Source organism: Dissoconium aciculare, assembly GCF_010015565.1.
Source record: "Dissoconium aciculare CBS 342.82 unplaced genomic scaffold K489scaffold_13, whole genome shotgun sequence".
Taxonomy (NCBI): Eukaryota; Fungi; Ascomycota; class Dothideomycetes; order Mycosphaerellales; family Dissoconiaceae; genus Dissoconium; species Dissoconium aciculare.
Genome location: NW_022984963.1, coordinates 619633 through 635661, shown reverse-complemented (window position 1 = coordinate 635661; position 16029 = coordinate 619633). Strand labels below are relative to the sequence as shown.

The 16029-nt window shown below is 53.7% G+C and overlaps 2 protein-coding genes across 2 annotated transcripts; both read left to right on the top strand.

The window, feature by feature from the left end:
- The first annotated feature begins 640 nt into the window (after positions 1 to 640).
- K489DRAFT_344683 (ABC transporter) lies at positions 641 to 5594 on the top strand. Its single transcript, XM_033602321.1, has 2 exons — positions 641 to 5199; positions 5316 to 5594. Exons 1-2 carry the CDS (start codon positions 959 to 961, stop codon positions 5353 to 5355), a joined length of 4281 nt encoding a protein of 1426 aa, XP_033456633.1. The 5' UTR covers positions 641 to 958; the 3' UTR covers positions 5356 to 5594.
- A 4358-nt stretch (positions 5595 to 9952) lies between these two features.
- Positions 9953 to 12724, top strand: K489DRAFT_70256 (uncharacterized protein). The gene is made up of 3 exons (XM_033608851.1): positions 9953 to 10102; positions 10160 to 12480; positions 12666 to 12724. Exons 2-3 carry the CDS (start codon positions 10210 to 10212, stop codon positions 12684 to 12686), a joined length of 2292 nt encoding a protein of 763 aa, XP_033456632.1. The 5' UTR covers positions 9953 to 10102; positions 10160 to 10209; the 3' UTR covers positions 12687 to 12724.
- Positions 12725 to 16029: the final 3305 nt, after the last annotated feature.

The window sequence follows — 16029 nt, the reverse complement described above, 5'->3', positions numbered from 1 at the left end:
GATTGTCAAGGGAAGATCGTTCAAACATCACCATCGCCATTTGGTCAACAAGAAGTACGGGAATGTCGCACCGAGTGGAATGATGGGCCTTGATAGAGCGAGAAGCAGGAGTCTTGCGGGTGACATTCCGAGGTTGAAGTTCACCCGTAGACGTGGGCAGATCCGCGGTGCATTATTACTTAGAGAGTTATCGCCCGTCACTCCATAACGGGATCGCCCATCAGATCCTTGGTTTCAATATTCCAAGGCGAAGGAGCCATCCCCGGTTCTTTACAAGTCTGGAATTTAGGAAGACTGCGAAGGTCTAGACGAACGCCCACAGGGTGTTCATCACATCAACAGCACTGCGATCTGACAAAGGGACGGTTCCTGAAAAGTCCCTGATACCCGCCATGCTTTCTAAGCGCGCGACGTGAGCGGCCCATGCGTCGGGCGCACTTTTCGGGAAGAACGACGTACCGAACGGTTCGTCGAAGCTTCCGCAGTCCGGGGCTGCTGCTGAAGTAATCACCATCATCGTTTGTTCCCATCCGTCGAAAAAGCCGGTCATGACGTGCGTGGAGGCTTGGCTGTTATTCTAGGCTGAATCTCTCTGACTCTCCCGTCTTATTACTGCCACTAACAACATGCTCACCCATATCTACGACAATTTCAATCATTTTATTATAGCGCCAATGGTTTGCCGGCTTTTCGGTCTTTCGATCTCTCCGCCTCCCCTAGGTATCGATCGCGCCATTACGTATGCCACGTTTTTGGGGGATTTTTAACTCCGATGCTGTGGGTGAATGTCTACCGCGCTTGCTCTTTAGGCAAGACGCATGTGAAAATAGTGATGATGCGCTTCTGATGGCGATGTATTTAATCGTTTGAAATAACAATTCCTTGTACCGCATACCCTTTTCTTGCTCTGAGAACTCATTCATGACATTGCAGGTGCTCCACTGATCTGTCGTGCATCATGGCGACCCACGCCTCAAGTAATGTCGTTCCCGATGCCGAGTACAGATCAGATCACGAGACTCTCCGGCCTTCAATACCCGCCTCGCCCCTCATGTCTTCGGAAAGTCTTGACACGGACGGCAAGTCCAGCGATGAAGATGTCAGCAAGGCCGACTCATGGAGAATGATGGACCAAGTCAAGGACATCAAAAGGCTACAGGAAAAGGATGGTTTAAAGCAGCGCATTTTGGGCGTCACATGGACCAACCTATCTGTCAAGGGAGTCGGTACCGATGCTGCTGTCAACGAGAACGTCATCAGCCAATTCAACATACCACAGAAGATCAAAGACAGACAAAGGAAAGCGCCGCTCAAGACCATCATCGACAACTCCAATGGCTGTGTCAAACCAGGAGAAATGCTTCTCGTGCTAGGTCGCCCCGGCGCCGGTTGCACGTCGCTTTTGAAAATGCTCGCCAATCGACGTCTAGGTTACGCCGAAGTCACTGGCGAGGTCCACTACGGCTCAATGGATCACAAGCAAGCGAAACAGTACCAAGACCAGATTGTGATAAACACCGAAGAGGAATTGTTCTTCCCAACTCTCACCGTGAAACAGACCATGGATTTCGCCACAAGACTCAAAGTGCCATACCGGTTGCCTTCCGATTTTGCATCAACAAAGGAATATCAGGAATGGTCCCGCGATTTCTTACTGGCAACCATGAGCATCGAACACACTCACGACACCAAGGTCGGAAATGAGTATGTCCGGGGTGTGTCTGGCGGCGAGCGAAAGCGAGTGTCCATCATCGAAACTTTGGCCAGCCGCGGCTCTGTCTACTGCTGGGACAACTCCACTCGTGGCCTGGATGCCTCGACGGCACTGGAATACACGAAATGCATACGATCACTCACAGATGTGCTTGGGTTGAGCACCATCGTCACGTTATATCAAGCAGGTAATGGTATTTATGACCTGTTCGACAAGGTTCTCGTCCTTGACGAGGGCAAACAAGTGTTCTACGGCCCTCTAAAAGAAGCAAAGCCATTCATGGAGGAGCTCGGCTTCATTTGTGACGAGGGAGCCAACGTTGCAGACTTTCTGACCGGCGTCACCGTCCCAACCGAGCGCAAAATCAAGCCTGAGTTCGAGAATCGCTTCCCAAGGAACGCAGACGAGATCCGGAAGCACTACGAAAGCACACAAATCAAAACTGCGATGGACAAAGAACTCGACTTCCCGCATTCAGAAGAGACGAAACGCTCGACATCGGAATTTCGAGAGGGTGTTGCCTACGAAAAGCACAAGAGCCTTGGTAAGAACTCGCCTTACACTGTCAGCTTCGCTACCCAAGTCCGAGTAGCCATCAAGCGCCAATACCAATTGATCTGGGGAGACAAGCCCACCGTCCTCATCAGACAAGTCTCGATGATCATCCAGGCTCTCATTGCCGGTTCTCTCTTCTACAATGCCCCTCAAAATTCGTCTGGTTTGTTCATCAAGTCCGGCGCCATATACCTTGCCACTCTCATCCCCGCACTCTATGCTATGAGTGAAGTCACCGACTCATTCTCCGCTCGCAGCGTCCTCGCCAAACACCGCGGATTCGCCTTCTTCCATCCTGCAGCCTTTTGCATTGCGCAGATCACGGCAGATATTCCTATCATGATCCTTCAGACCACGCTCTTCTCCCTGCCCGTATATTGGCTCACTGCCCTGAAGCCGACGGGAGAGGCATTTATGACGTTTTGGGTAATGCTCTTTGCGGTCGCCGTTTCGAGTACCGCCTTCTTCCGCTTCATTGGTGCAGCTTTTCCCACGTTCGATGCCGCTTCAAAGGTTTCGGGTTTTGCATTTGCAGCATTGGTCATCTACATGGGCTATCTGATCCCAAAGCCGCAAATGCACCCCTGGCTAGGGTGGATCTACTGGATCAACCCACTTGCGTACGCGTTCGATGCGCTGCTAAGCAATGAGCTTTCAGGTCAGGTATTTCCGTGCGCCAACACTCAACTCGTACCGAATGGACCGGGATATACCGACGGTTCTTTCCAAGCATGTACGGGTGTCCGGGGTGCTATGCCCGGCGCGACATCAGTTACCGGTGAGGAATATCTTGCAAGCTTGGAGTACAGCGAATCTCATATCTGGCGCAACTTTGGTATTCTTTGGGCATGGTGGTTGCTCTACGTAGCCTTGACAATCTTCTTCACCTCGAGATGGAATCAGGTCTCCGGCAACAGTGGCTTCCTCCTAATTCCTCGCGAAAAGGCCAAGAAGGTCAACAACATTGGTCAGGATGAGGAGTCCCGATCGACGGCGGCGCCTGTGGAGAAGGTCAAGAGCCGACAGGAAGAAAAGGAAGTTGAAGACAATCTCATCCGGAACACTTCGGTCTTCACGTGGAAAAATCTTACGTACACTGTTAAGACTCCTTCCGGGGACAGAGTACTTCTTGACAATGTACAAGGATGGGTGAAACCTGGTATGCTTGGTGCTCTGATGGGTTCATCTGGTGCAGGCAAGACAACTTTATTAGATGTCCTGGCACAACGTAAGACAGATGGCACTATCAAAGGCAGCATCCAAGTCGACGGTCGCGATCTACCCATCTCGTTCCAGAGATCCGCAGGCTACTGTGAGCAATTGGACGTCCACGAACCGCTCGCAACCGTCCGCGAGGCTCTCGAGTTCTCGGCACTACTCCGTCAGAGCCGCGAAACTCCGAGAGCGGAGAAGCTCAAATATGTCGACACTATCATCGATCTCTTGGAAATGCGTGATCTCGAAAACACCCTGATCGGAACCACATCTGCAGGTTTGTCTGTGGAGCAGCGGAAGAGACTGACTATCGGCGTTGAGCTTGTCTCCAAGCCCAGCATTCTGATCTTCCTCGACGAGCCTACATCTGGTCTGGACGGCCAGGCCGCTTTCAACATTGTCAGATTTCTCCGCAAGCTTGCCGATGTTGGACAAGCGGTTCTCGTGACGATTCACCAGCCCTCTGCTTCTCTCTTCGCACAGTTTGATACCCTCTTACTCCTTGCCAAGGGCGGCAAAACTGTGTACTTCGGCGACATTGGTGACAACGGTCAGACGGTGAACGAATACTTTGGTCGTAATGGCGCCCCATGCCCGACAAATGTCAACCCTGCCGAACACATGATCGACGTCGTTTCTGGTTCCCTCAACAAGGATCGAGACTGGAACCAAGTCTGGCTTGACAGTCCCGAGCATGAGAAAATGGTCAATGAGCTCGATGAGTTGGTGTCTGATGCTGCATCGAAACCTCCCGGAACTAAGGACGACGGTCGCGAGTTCGCCACTTCGCTCTGGGAACAGATCAAGATTGTCACTCATCGCGACAACGTCTCGCTTTACAGAAACACAGACTATGCGACCAACAAATTCATGCTGCACATCGGTTCAGCACTTTTCAACGGTTTCTCCTTCTGGATGATCGGGGACGGTGTATCCGAACTTCAACTCAAGCTCTTCACCATCTTCAACTTCATCTTCGTAGCCCCAGGCGTGATCGCACAATTACAGCCTCTGTTCATCGAACGCCGCGACATCTTCGAGACGCGCGAGCGCAAGAGCAAAATGTACCACTGGTCAGCCTTCGTCACGGGTCTAATCGTCAGCGAGATCCCCTACCTGGTCATTTGCGCCGTGCTCTATTTCGTCTGCTGGTACTACACCGTCGGCTTCCCCGTCGCGAGCGAGCGCGCCGGCGCCGTCTTTTTCGTCATGCTCTTCTACGAATTCATCTACACCGGCATCGGCCAGGCCACCGCCGCATACGCGCCCAACCCGGTCTTCGCTGCACTCGTCAACCCGCTCATCATCAGCGTCCTCGTCAGCTTCAGCGGCGTGCTGGTTCCGTATGCGCAGATCACGGCGTTCTGGAGGTACTGGATTTACTGGATGAACCCGTTCAACTACCTCATGGGCAGTCTCCTCGTCTTCACCATCTGGGATGCCCCGGTGCAGTGCAGCGAGAACGAACTCGCCATTTTCAACCCGCCATCCGGTCAGACTTGTCGCGCATATCTGTCAGATTTCCTCCGCGGCATGGGTTCTGGTAGTAATCTCATCAACCCGGATGCCACCTCGGACTGTCGCGTCTGCCAGTATTCCAACGGATCCGATTACCTCAGGACGTTGAACCAGGAGGCGTACTATTACGGCTGGCGGAACGCGGGCATCGTGGTCTTGTTCGCTCTGAGTTCTTACGCCATGGTGTTTGCATTGATGTAAGTTTGACATCTGATCTGGCCATGCTTCCGTGGCTTCTCCCCACCACCCCCTCCCCATACCCCTCTCTCTCGCTCTGTTTCTTTGAATCCATTGACTAACTCTGATTTCCCAGGAAACTTCGCACCAAGGCGACGAAGCGTGCGGAGAAATGAGCTCGTTTTCCTGATGATTGTGTTTCCACTGCATGGCATTGAGGAATTTGGCTCATTGGTGCCTTTTCCGGTGGTTATTTTGGGGTCCATCTCGCAAGAAGACATAGAGGACCGGTTCCTCGCCGTGTGATGACGAGGTGTTCGTGTCCAGATGTTAGATTTCAGACAAAATATAGATATTGTACAAGTAATAGAACATCCATCGTGACCCGCGATCGTCAAGGTAGCGAACACGGTTCAATCACCCTTTTCCGCGGCACAACGCAAAAGCTGGTCAACAAGCATTACTTCAAGATTGAAATATGACGCAGCAGTCTATACATTGAACGGAAACCCGAGATGAGAGACCAGAGATGGTACTGTATATCCATGTTATGGTGAAATGTGCTGCTACCGGTGAACGAGCACGATAGGGTTGGGGCAGTCGCATCTATTAGGGTCACGCCCAAAAGTTCCCATTCCTCATGAGTCAGCGTGAACACGGATCTTCGTGAGCGGCCCAGACGCTCTCGAAAGAATTACCGCCCGGGTCATCAGCGCAGGCCAAATATATGTATGTGTACGGCGAGGGCCTGGCCCATCGTCATCATTACCATCATCGCAACACGAACGCGACAGACAGCATTTGGTCGTCTCGGTAGGCGCGCGTCGCAGAAAGACTTTCCAGTTTTATTAGTAAGGTCGTTCCACCGAGCGCTGCTGCCGCCCACGGTACAGGACACTGCCTCAACCCCCCCAGGTCGGCTGCTTGCTAGCTACCTGGCCCACCGCCGGATGTTTGTTAAGAATAGATCTCACACGCAGCCAGCGGCCAGCAGCGCGAGGAAGCGAATCCGTGTTATGATAGTCAGGTCGACCACATGTCTCGACGAGATGCGTCAGCCACAAGAAAAAAGGTGACCATGTGCGTGCAGTTATAACGATGCATCATGTAGCCAAAGTGAGGCTCACATGTAGGACGACCTCGCCTCTTGCGGGACAGCCAGACGGAGAACGGTTCAAGGAAGGAGCCTGTCAGCCCGTCGCACAGTTTGGTTGAGAGGGAGAACGGGAGGGGGATGTTTTGACCGGCAGTCGGTCCAGCGAGATTGACGGGCCCACGTGGAACAAATTGATGATTACATGAAAACGATCGGCGACCAAGTAGCCTCGAAGGGAGGAGAACCGCTGTGCGTATACGGCACGCCTGCAGCACAGAAGCAGACGGGCAGCAAAGCAGGGCATTTTTTTAGCCCCCAAAAGCTGCTGCTTGTCATCCTGCATTGATTGATGACGGTCTCGGCACGATCTATCGGGGAGAAGAGCACTTGGGTTCTATTCACTTTTTTCGCTTTTGGTGTAATGGCACTGCGCATAGGAGGATGAGCGGGTCGCATTTCTCGCCACCAACAATTGCGACTCTGCCGCAATTGTAATTGTGATTGAGTTCCATCCATGGCAGGACCGAGGACAGGAGTATGTGCTCGTCGTCGCACCGGAGGAAAGCAAATGAGTCAGGGAGGTGCATAGCTGTGCACTGTCGTTTGTGGGTCGGAGATCCTACAATGAGTGCTGGGAAGATACACGATTATCTGACCCAAGCAAGGAGAGAGATGAAGTACCATCGAGTCATGTCTTTTCCATCTCGCCATCGACGCCTTCGCCTATCCGCTTGTGAGAGAAAAGGAAGCGGCTTTCCAGCCTCCCGCAAGGAACCTTGGAAGGAGAAGCAAAGGAATGCACCAGTCTCTCATAGGCTCAACGGCGCGGCATTCGGCGTGATGAATGGCTCTTTCGCAGCACACAGAAACACAATAGACTTTATCGCACCATTGCCAACGGCTGGACGGGTTGTGTTGTTTTTGGACGGGGAGAAAGCGGCCGAGACATGGCAGGATGCCACGCTGCACGGGCCGAGTCTTCCTCCCGTGTCCATTGATTGCCATTTGACGAAGAGGTCTCGAATGAATGCCCGGCATTGGGAGAATTCGCCCATGGGTTCGGCATGCGGCGAAGCAGGAGACATGAATATGGTTCATAGTAATTTCACCGAAGTGGAGCTCGTATATAACACAATGAACCTTATAAGATCGCGTCACCTCCAAGCGTAATCAAATCGGCACGAAGTGATCGGGACGAATGGATGAGATGTCGAAGATCTCGACGATGAAAGTGCTGTGCCGCGTGGAGCTGTTGGTGTGACGCGCCGGGCGGCCTTGCAATTTCCGAAGCGGGATGTGTGTCTGTCAAGAAGAAATCCACAACGTATGCACGCGGCTGTTGAGGGTGGCTCTCCATCAATGACACGACCCACAGCGGCTCTCGTCGCTGCTGCCGCCAAGCACACGTTGACGACGATGGAATGAAACCTTGCGATGATGCTGACCGCCGAGATCTTGTTCAATACAGTATGTTTACAGCGATTCGTGAGGCAAAGTGGCCAGCAGGGGAGATCCATGAGGCGCTGAACTCCCATCTCGACTACATTTGATGATGCTACTCGGCTGTATTGCCCATGGATATCTATGCGATGAATGTTAGGAGACATTGTGGCTGTTCTGGACCGCCATTGCCGTGTCATGGAAAGCTCCTTCATAACCAAGCAGACAGAGAGCGTGCACTGGGATGAACGGTTGTGTGTGAGATAGATGAAAAAGTGAAATGGGAGTGGCCACGAGTGGGAACCACAATCAGCCGAAAGAACCAAAAATGGAATTAGGATTCGAACCGGCTGGAAAGTCACCTGCATTTCCCGTGGTCGATGCGGGTGATGAGAAGAGGGCTAGAGAGGAAGGAGGAAGGCGCGGTGCTGGGAGGTGAGTAGGCGCCGAGGGCTCTCTCTCACTCTCTCCCTCTCTCTCTCTCGGCGAGGGTTTTATTTGGCTGCGATGTTGGCTGGGTCTGCCATTCCCTCTGCCATTTCTCTCCCACCGAACTAACCCAGTCCTTCCATTCGGGCGCCTCTTTGCCTTTTCTCTTCACAGCCCGTCCACACACCACACATGCACACACGTTTCCTTCCCGAGATTACCTCCCGCCCCTCCCTTTCCACAGGCACACCACGCACACCACGTAAGCCCCTCTCGATGAGAAGGAGGAAACACCACGGAATCATCGTTGTGACTTATCCGTGGTGGCTGTCGGTTGACCACGGAATGGAAATTGTTCAGGCCCTCATCACACACAATATGTAATCACAGTCACCATGCCGGCCTGTTCGTGACTAGCACAAGTCGAGGCGGACGACGTACTTTGTTGGTGCTTCTCCTTCTCGCATCAACAGCGGTGGACGGTTCGAATAAAACACATGCCAAACTTCCCGATCCACGTGTGGCTGACAGCAGGGGCCAATACACCTGGGCATGTACGGAATCAACTGGATCTGATCCCCTGCCGCGCTCCCGTCTCGATTCTATGTGATGTATGGTGAATACAGCGTGTCAGCATTTTTTAGCACAATATTGTTGCGGGATTCGATTGGGGGCCCTAGGCTGATCTCTGCCCCTTTGGCTCATGTATGGCCCCATCCTCGTGCTGGAGCTGGTTCCTCGGTGAGATGATGATGGTGATGATGGATGGTGATCTACATGCACTGGAGCACGACGACGGAAACACGAGTTGCACAATGGAAATGCTTGTGGTCGTGTGCGTGTGCGTGTGAATGTGAGTGCGTCTTCCCACCGAATGGACGAGCATTGTTGCTGATCAAATTTGACCAAAGTTGGTGAGATGGAGCAGTTGTCAGTGTGGGTGTGGATCGGTGTGGAGGAATACTATGAACTGTGCCACAAAAGTTTGAATGAGCTTTGAACAGCCCAATGAGATCCCTTTGCCCTTCTGGCCCTCCCTGATCGCAATCACAAGCTGTGCTGCGCGCGTTGTCTGTTCCTTTACTAGTCGTCTGCTGCTGATGTATACTACTATTATTACTGCTGGACGGCGGTGCTGTTAGCCCACTCTCTGCTGCTGTCCTGCCTGTGGTGTGCTATCGTCGCACCTCATCGTCGCCGTCATCCTCACTCTCTTCTACCCTCAACAACGACATCTCGACAAACGACTTTTCTCACTCTCCTCGTGAGCGGCGTCTTCCCTGAGGCGACTGGGTGATCAACTCCGCTGGGTTTTGTTACGACCATCGGACCGGATTCTCCGTCAATTATCACCAGCCGCAATCCTCACACCTCGACCCGTCGCAAATCCCCGGTCATCGTCGTCAACAACGCACTTCGTCAGCTCACTTTTCGGGCATTCCACTCCTTTATTCAGTACTCTTACGCTTTGAAAAACGATACTTCAACATCGCTCTCGTCGCTTTGCCGGTATCTCGCGTGGCAAGGAACAGAAAGAACTCCCGCATCCATAAAACGGTTCCCGTGAACCACTCTTCGGACACGCACGCCCACGCGTTCTCCTGCATCGCATCTGTCACCTGTCGTCCCGGAAACGTTCTACAACCAAGCAACTTCGCCTCTATTCGTCGTTCCCTGCACGCGCATCGTGACCGTCAAGCGTAGAACAGCCATCTGCCACTCGCGACTTTCTGGTGGATAATCGGTCGCTGCACGTGTGTACCGAAGATCAATCTCAAGGACATCGCCAGGCTCAGTGTGACAACTTCGATTCGTGAAGACGACGAGAGGATGCACTAGAGGCAGATCAACCCATTATCGTTAAAGGGGAATCGTTTCGGTTCGCCTGCTCAACAGCATCACACAACCAGTGACTTTTTGTCACGTTCACTCGTTTAAATTATATAGATATCTTGGTGGTGAGTATTCAAAGCGACACGGATTGCTGACAGGACAATTGCTAACTTGAATCGTAGATTGATTTCTTCATTCTTGGTTTGCAATCATCACAATCCTTTCAGAAATCATGAAGTCTACTACACCATCATGGGCTGTTGCCCTTATGGCGCTGTCTGTCACAGCGCCTCTGTCTGCGGCAGAGGCTGCGCCCGCCGGTGCGGATGTTGAGCGTCCACAGTATTACTTTCCGACATACATCAAGCGTGACCTTTTCGACGGACTCAATGGTCTGTTCAACAATGGCAAGGGCACCACCATCAAGACTACCATCGGCGGTTCACCTGCCACGACAGCCCCCACAACTCACCAGCCGACGACCACGCATCCCACTACCGCGGCGACGACTTCTTCCAAGGATGATCTCCTTGCTCCCGTGTTTGGCTTGTTCTCTCCTCCCACGACGACGTCGAAGACCACAGCGGCAGCGCCCACTACTGCAGCGACCACCGCACCCACCACAGCGCCCGTCCTGGTCGGACTGAACACTGTCGTGACCACTTCTCCGACCACATCGCCTGCAGCCCAGCCTACTACCCAACCCGCTGCCAACAACAACAATAACAACGGCGGACTCAATCTCGGACTGAATCTGGGCGCCAACCTTGGTCTGGGAGGAAACGGAGACTCCAAAACCACAGCGCAGCCAGCACCTACCACGAGTGCGCAAACTACTGCTGCTGACAAGCCGACGACCACCGCTGCTGCTGATAAATCGGCTACCACCACCGTTCAGCCTGCGCCTACAACAGCCCAGCCGACTACTGCGGCCAACTCGAACAACAACGATGGGGGCTTGAACCTTGGTCTCAACCTGGGCGCCAACCTTGGATTGGGTGGCGGAGACTCGAAAACCACCACACAACCCGCACCGGCCACCACCGCGCAGAACAATGCTGCACCCACGACGGCCCAGCCCACGACTTCCGCCAACTCGAACAACAACAACAATGATGGCGGGTTGAATCTCGGTCTCGGCCTAGGTGCCAACCTTGGATTGGGTGGTGGATCTCAGCCTACGACGCAGCCTGCAGCTACCACTGCTGCACAGAACACTGCTGCACCGACAACAGCTCAACCTGCTCCTTCAAACAACAATGACGGTGGGTTGAACCTTGGCCTCGGTCTGGGTGCCAACCTTGGATTGGGTGGAGGATCTCAGCCTACGACACAACCTGCAGCCACCACTGCAGCTCAGAACACTGCTGCACCGACGACGGCTCAGCCTGCTCCGACGAACAACAATGACGGTGGGTTGAACCTCGGTCTCGGCCTGGGTGCCAACCTTGGTCTAGGCGGCAACGGCGGTGACTCCAAACCTACGAGCCCTGCTACCGGTGCTGCGGCCACTCAAGCGCCTACTACTGACAACTCCAACAACAACGGCGGTGGTCTTGGCCTGGGTCTCGGTCTCGGTGTCACCGCCGGCCTCGGAGGCTCCGCGCCCGAGACGCACGCCGCGTCCCCAACATCTGGAGCGACAACCGAAAACTCCAACAACAACAACGGCGGTGGTCTCGGCCTAGGTCTCGGTCTCGGTGTTACAGCTGGTCTCGGAGGAGCCTCGCCTACGACAGCTCCATCCACTGGATCTACTCCCTCTACTGAGAACCCCAACAACAACAACGGCGGCGGTCTTGGCCTCGGACTTGGGGTCGGTGTCACCGCTGGCCTGGGTGGCTCATCGCCCGAGACACACGCGGCATCTCCGACTGCCGGAGCGACCACCGATAACTCGAACAACAACGGAGGTCTTGGTCTTGGTCTTGGTCTCGGCGTCACTGCCGGCCTCGGAGGCTCGCCGACTACTGTTCCATCTACCGGGTCAACTCCCTCCACCGACAACGGTGGCCTCGGCCTTGGTATCGGTGTCACTGCCGGTCTCGGCGGCTCTAACCCAACCCAGGGTGCTACTACCAACAACGGTGGTGGTCTCGGCATCGGTATCGGTGCGACTGCGAACCTTGGTGGCAGCCCAGCACCTACCTCGTCCTTCACATATGCCGGCACCGATGCTCCGGCTCCGACTACATCACCTGACAGTGGTCTTGGTCTTGGTATTGGGATTGGTGCCACCGTAGGCGGTACTGGTTCGTCGCAAAACACTGCTGGACTTGGCATCACGATCGGAAATGGAGGCACTGCAGCAACCACCACCAGTGCTCCCTTTACCTATGCAGGCACTGATGCGGTACCAACCACAACTGCTGGCAGCTCTCCTACTGGTCTGGACACTAACTTGCCTCCAATCGTCACCGGCTCAACCCAAGCCACAGGCGCCACCACTGGTGCCACCACAGGTGCTACTACCGGTACTACAGGCACTGGTCTCACCACTGGCGTCCCACCGGTCACTACTTCGCCTGGTTCAACTGATGTCCCAACAAGTGCTCCCGTTCCAACGGACACACTGCCCGGCACGAAGACTGGTGTTCCGACGACAGGATCGCCTACAGCCACCGATCTCACCGCTACGCACTCCACCGGTTCAACTGGAATGACTGGACTGTCAACGGGAACGACTGGCTTGTCAACCGACACCACTGATTCCACCGCCGCAACAACCAGTGTTCCTGCCAAGATCACTTCCATCGTGCCTACTGGAACCAACTCGGCCACGGCTTATGTCATCCCGACGTCAATCATGTTTGCGGCCTCACCGACTTTGGCTCTGACGCAATCGGCCGACACAACTACCGATTTGGGACCAAACCACACCAAGCCAACCGACTCCGCGACTCCATCAGCAGGCATCCCATCTAACTTGCCCAAACTCATTCAACCGCCGGGAGGTCCTGTGGTTGTGACCCCTGCTCAGCAGGCTGATGCCACTCTGATCCAGATCGCCTTCGATTACCGTCTGAACTATCCCTTCGTCCTCAACACCACCAGCTCTGCGAATCAAATCTTCACCTTCCTCCCACAAGGTATCGCCTACACTTTGGGCATTCCCCCCAATCAGGTGAACATGTCTGCGATCAAGCCATATGACACTGTCGCTTCATTGGGTTACATCACCACTCTTGCGATGGCCTGGATTCCCAGCAAGCTGGTCAATGAGTTGCAAATGGACATTCATCTCCCTTCGTCCAAGGCCTACACCAACCCAGACAGCTCCGTCAACACGCTGATGAGCATGATCAACCCGACCATTTCCATCTTGGCGGGCGCAGGCACCGGCGCGGCTGCCCCAACTGGCTACAACAACGCGGCTGCCACTGGTGGCGCCAATGCTCCTGGTTCAGGTGGCCCTGTCGGCGGCGATATTGGCACTTCAGCTCCCATCAATGGCCGTTCAGCTGCTATCGGTGTCGGTGCTGTCGCCGGTGCTGCTGTGTATGCTGCCGCCATGTTCTACGTCGCCCGTCGCTACCGCAACAAGCGCAACTCGCACCAACGCTCAAGCTCTGTCGGCTCCGCCGACCGTGGCGAGATGTCGCAACGCTACAGCTCTGGCGGGCTCTTCATGGCGGGCGGTTCTGGACGCGCGGCTAGTCGCCAGAGTGACGGCAGCGGAAGCCAAGGACGTAGTGTCCGTGAACAGGGCATCAGCGCACCAATCTTGTCTGAGAACAGCCTGGGATGGAACTGAAGGGTTGACACGAAGCTCATTCGCCGCCTCTTGGACATTTTTCTAAAACCATCCTTCCCGGATAGATCCTCATGCGCGTAGACCCTCGAGCACGCGACTCGCGCCTCTGAGGTGGGCCTTCGAGAGGCATCCACGACCGAGTTCATGGCTTTGCCGCACTCGTTCCGCCGTCAATCGGCACCAGGGGATTTTTGAACGAGCAAACGAGTACCACTTGAATTCCTCGCAATCGCGAACGAAACCAAGGTCATGACTCACGCTCCTTCATATGAATAACCTCTCTTTCTCTCCACCGCATGGGACGCGCACCGTCGCCCCCCACGCGCGCATTCTCTCTCTCCAAATCTCTCATAACTCTTCCTGTATCTCTCTCTCTGTTCGCTTTTCAAGAAAGTCTAGACCACCACGAGCCACACAACTCGAAAGCTTCTTTTTACTCGTTTCTCTCGGCTATCACCGGCTTTTTAGTGTTGTTATTATATCATCCGCTTCCGCCAGGCGGCCTAGTTACAGCGTCTCACGCAAAATACAAGTTTCGTTTTTCTCTCTTCAATTGATGACTCTTCTTTTCTTTTTGTTGTAACTTCTTCGTGACCGTCTGCGCTGTTACTATAATCTTCTTGTAGACCTCTCTCGCCTCGGCTGGTCCTCTTCCTTCCCTGTTCCATAGTAGTCTTATCTTATGCCCGCCAACGGCAAGTAGTCATGGTTAGCTTTTCAGCTTCCGTCGCTGAATTCGTTGACGTCTCGCCTCTCGAGGAAGGATCCGCCGCAGGACTCCGGCAAACTCCTCAAGAACATACAGGAAGAGACTCGACCCAAGCGGAAATTTGGATAAACACCGGACGAAAAGTCTCGATCATGGAACCGTGGCTTGAATCCAGAACGAGGCGCAAAGCAGTGCCAGCCATCGAGGGACCTGTTCACACGGCACATATGCAGCTTTCGCATGCCCATTGGACTTACCTTTTGTTCAATGCCAGACTTTTGAACCATTGGCTGCAACGTTCCGAGTAACACGTCGACGAAGAAATGCCATTTTCAAACAAAGCAAGGACGTATGACACGACTGTGTCCCATCTCGTTCGGACCTGTCCTTGACCACATCCGCTGCCACGAGGTGAGGCTCCATATTCATCGGTCTTACCGGAGTACCAGAGCTTGACCTCGTTCCAGAAGGATTTCAGGAGCAATAGATATCTATGCGCCCTTGAGAGCTCCGAGGTAATGCTTCTCAACTGCTCGAGGAATCCAGCTCTCACGGTTGTCAGGATCATTCTTGTATCGATGGAGCTGTCTCAGGGGGGGGGGGTGCACGATGAAAGACAAGCCTTGGGCTTCTTTGGATCTTGATTTCTTTGTCTCGGTCCGGCCTGATCGACGAGCGGATTTGCATTGTCCTTTCCGCTTTCTTGCTCCATAGCCGTGACGGAGCGGATGGGTGCATGCGTGCGATGAATCGGACGCGCCTTCTGGATCTATCTAGCATGCCTGCGGTACGATGTGGGACTGTTGTGGCTGATACGACGTTGTTGATAGCTTCTTTTGATGAGGAGGAAAGTCCTATTGATCGTTCGATGTTGCGTTTCATTTGGTCGTCCACTACAATCCGGGACCTCAAAGACCACCCTGATTGTATTTTTTTACACTGGAAAAGTATTGATGCCCATTGGATGTCTTCTCTACTGTATAGAGGTCATATCATACCTCCGAAGGCAATCTTGATCATTTGTGATCCGTCATGGCTATGGAAAAGCATGACTGAGCGCTTCTCGATAGGTGATAGCACTTCTCAATTACAGGAAATGCAAGTTCTTTGAGTTCAACGGACCGCTGCCACAAAAGACCATCTGCAGTAGCATCAGTAGGCTCCTCGTGCTTCCGTGTAGTAGCCTCTGAGGAAACGCGAAGACTCCTGATCTATCTCTCGGCTCACGTATTACCTATCTTCATTCGACTGTGCATTCCGAAAAATATCGGGCCGGTCGTACAACGCATCCACACAGTGCAGCGCTTCACGACGATAGTCCCACACTCATATCAAGATCGGGCGCCTCTTCGCCTCAGTATCATTCTTGTGCAGATCGTGTCTCGTAGACGGCAAAAGTCGTGCGATTGTGTCAACGAAGACTCACAGAGATAGAGAAGCACAACATATGGATGCTGCTGTGAGCCGTCGCCTCCACGAACGGTGACACGATCCTCACCATCGGTCTGCCTCAAACGATGGCTAGAGAGACATGACAGCGGCCTCACGTCGAGGATTGATAGTTTGCAATGATGACTCACTTCTCAAGC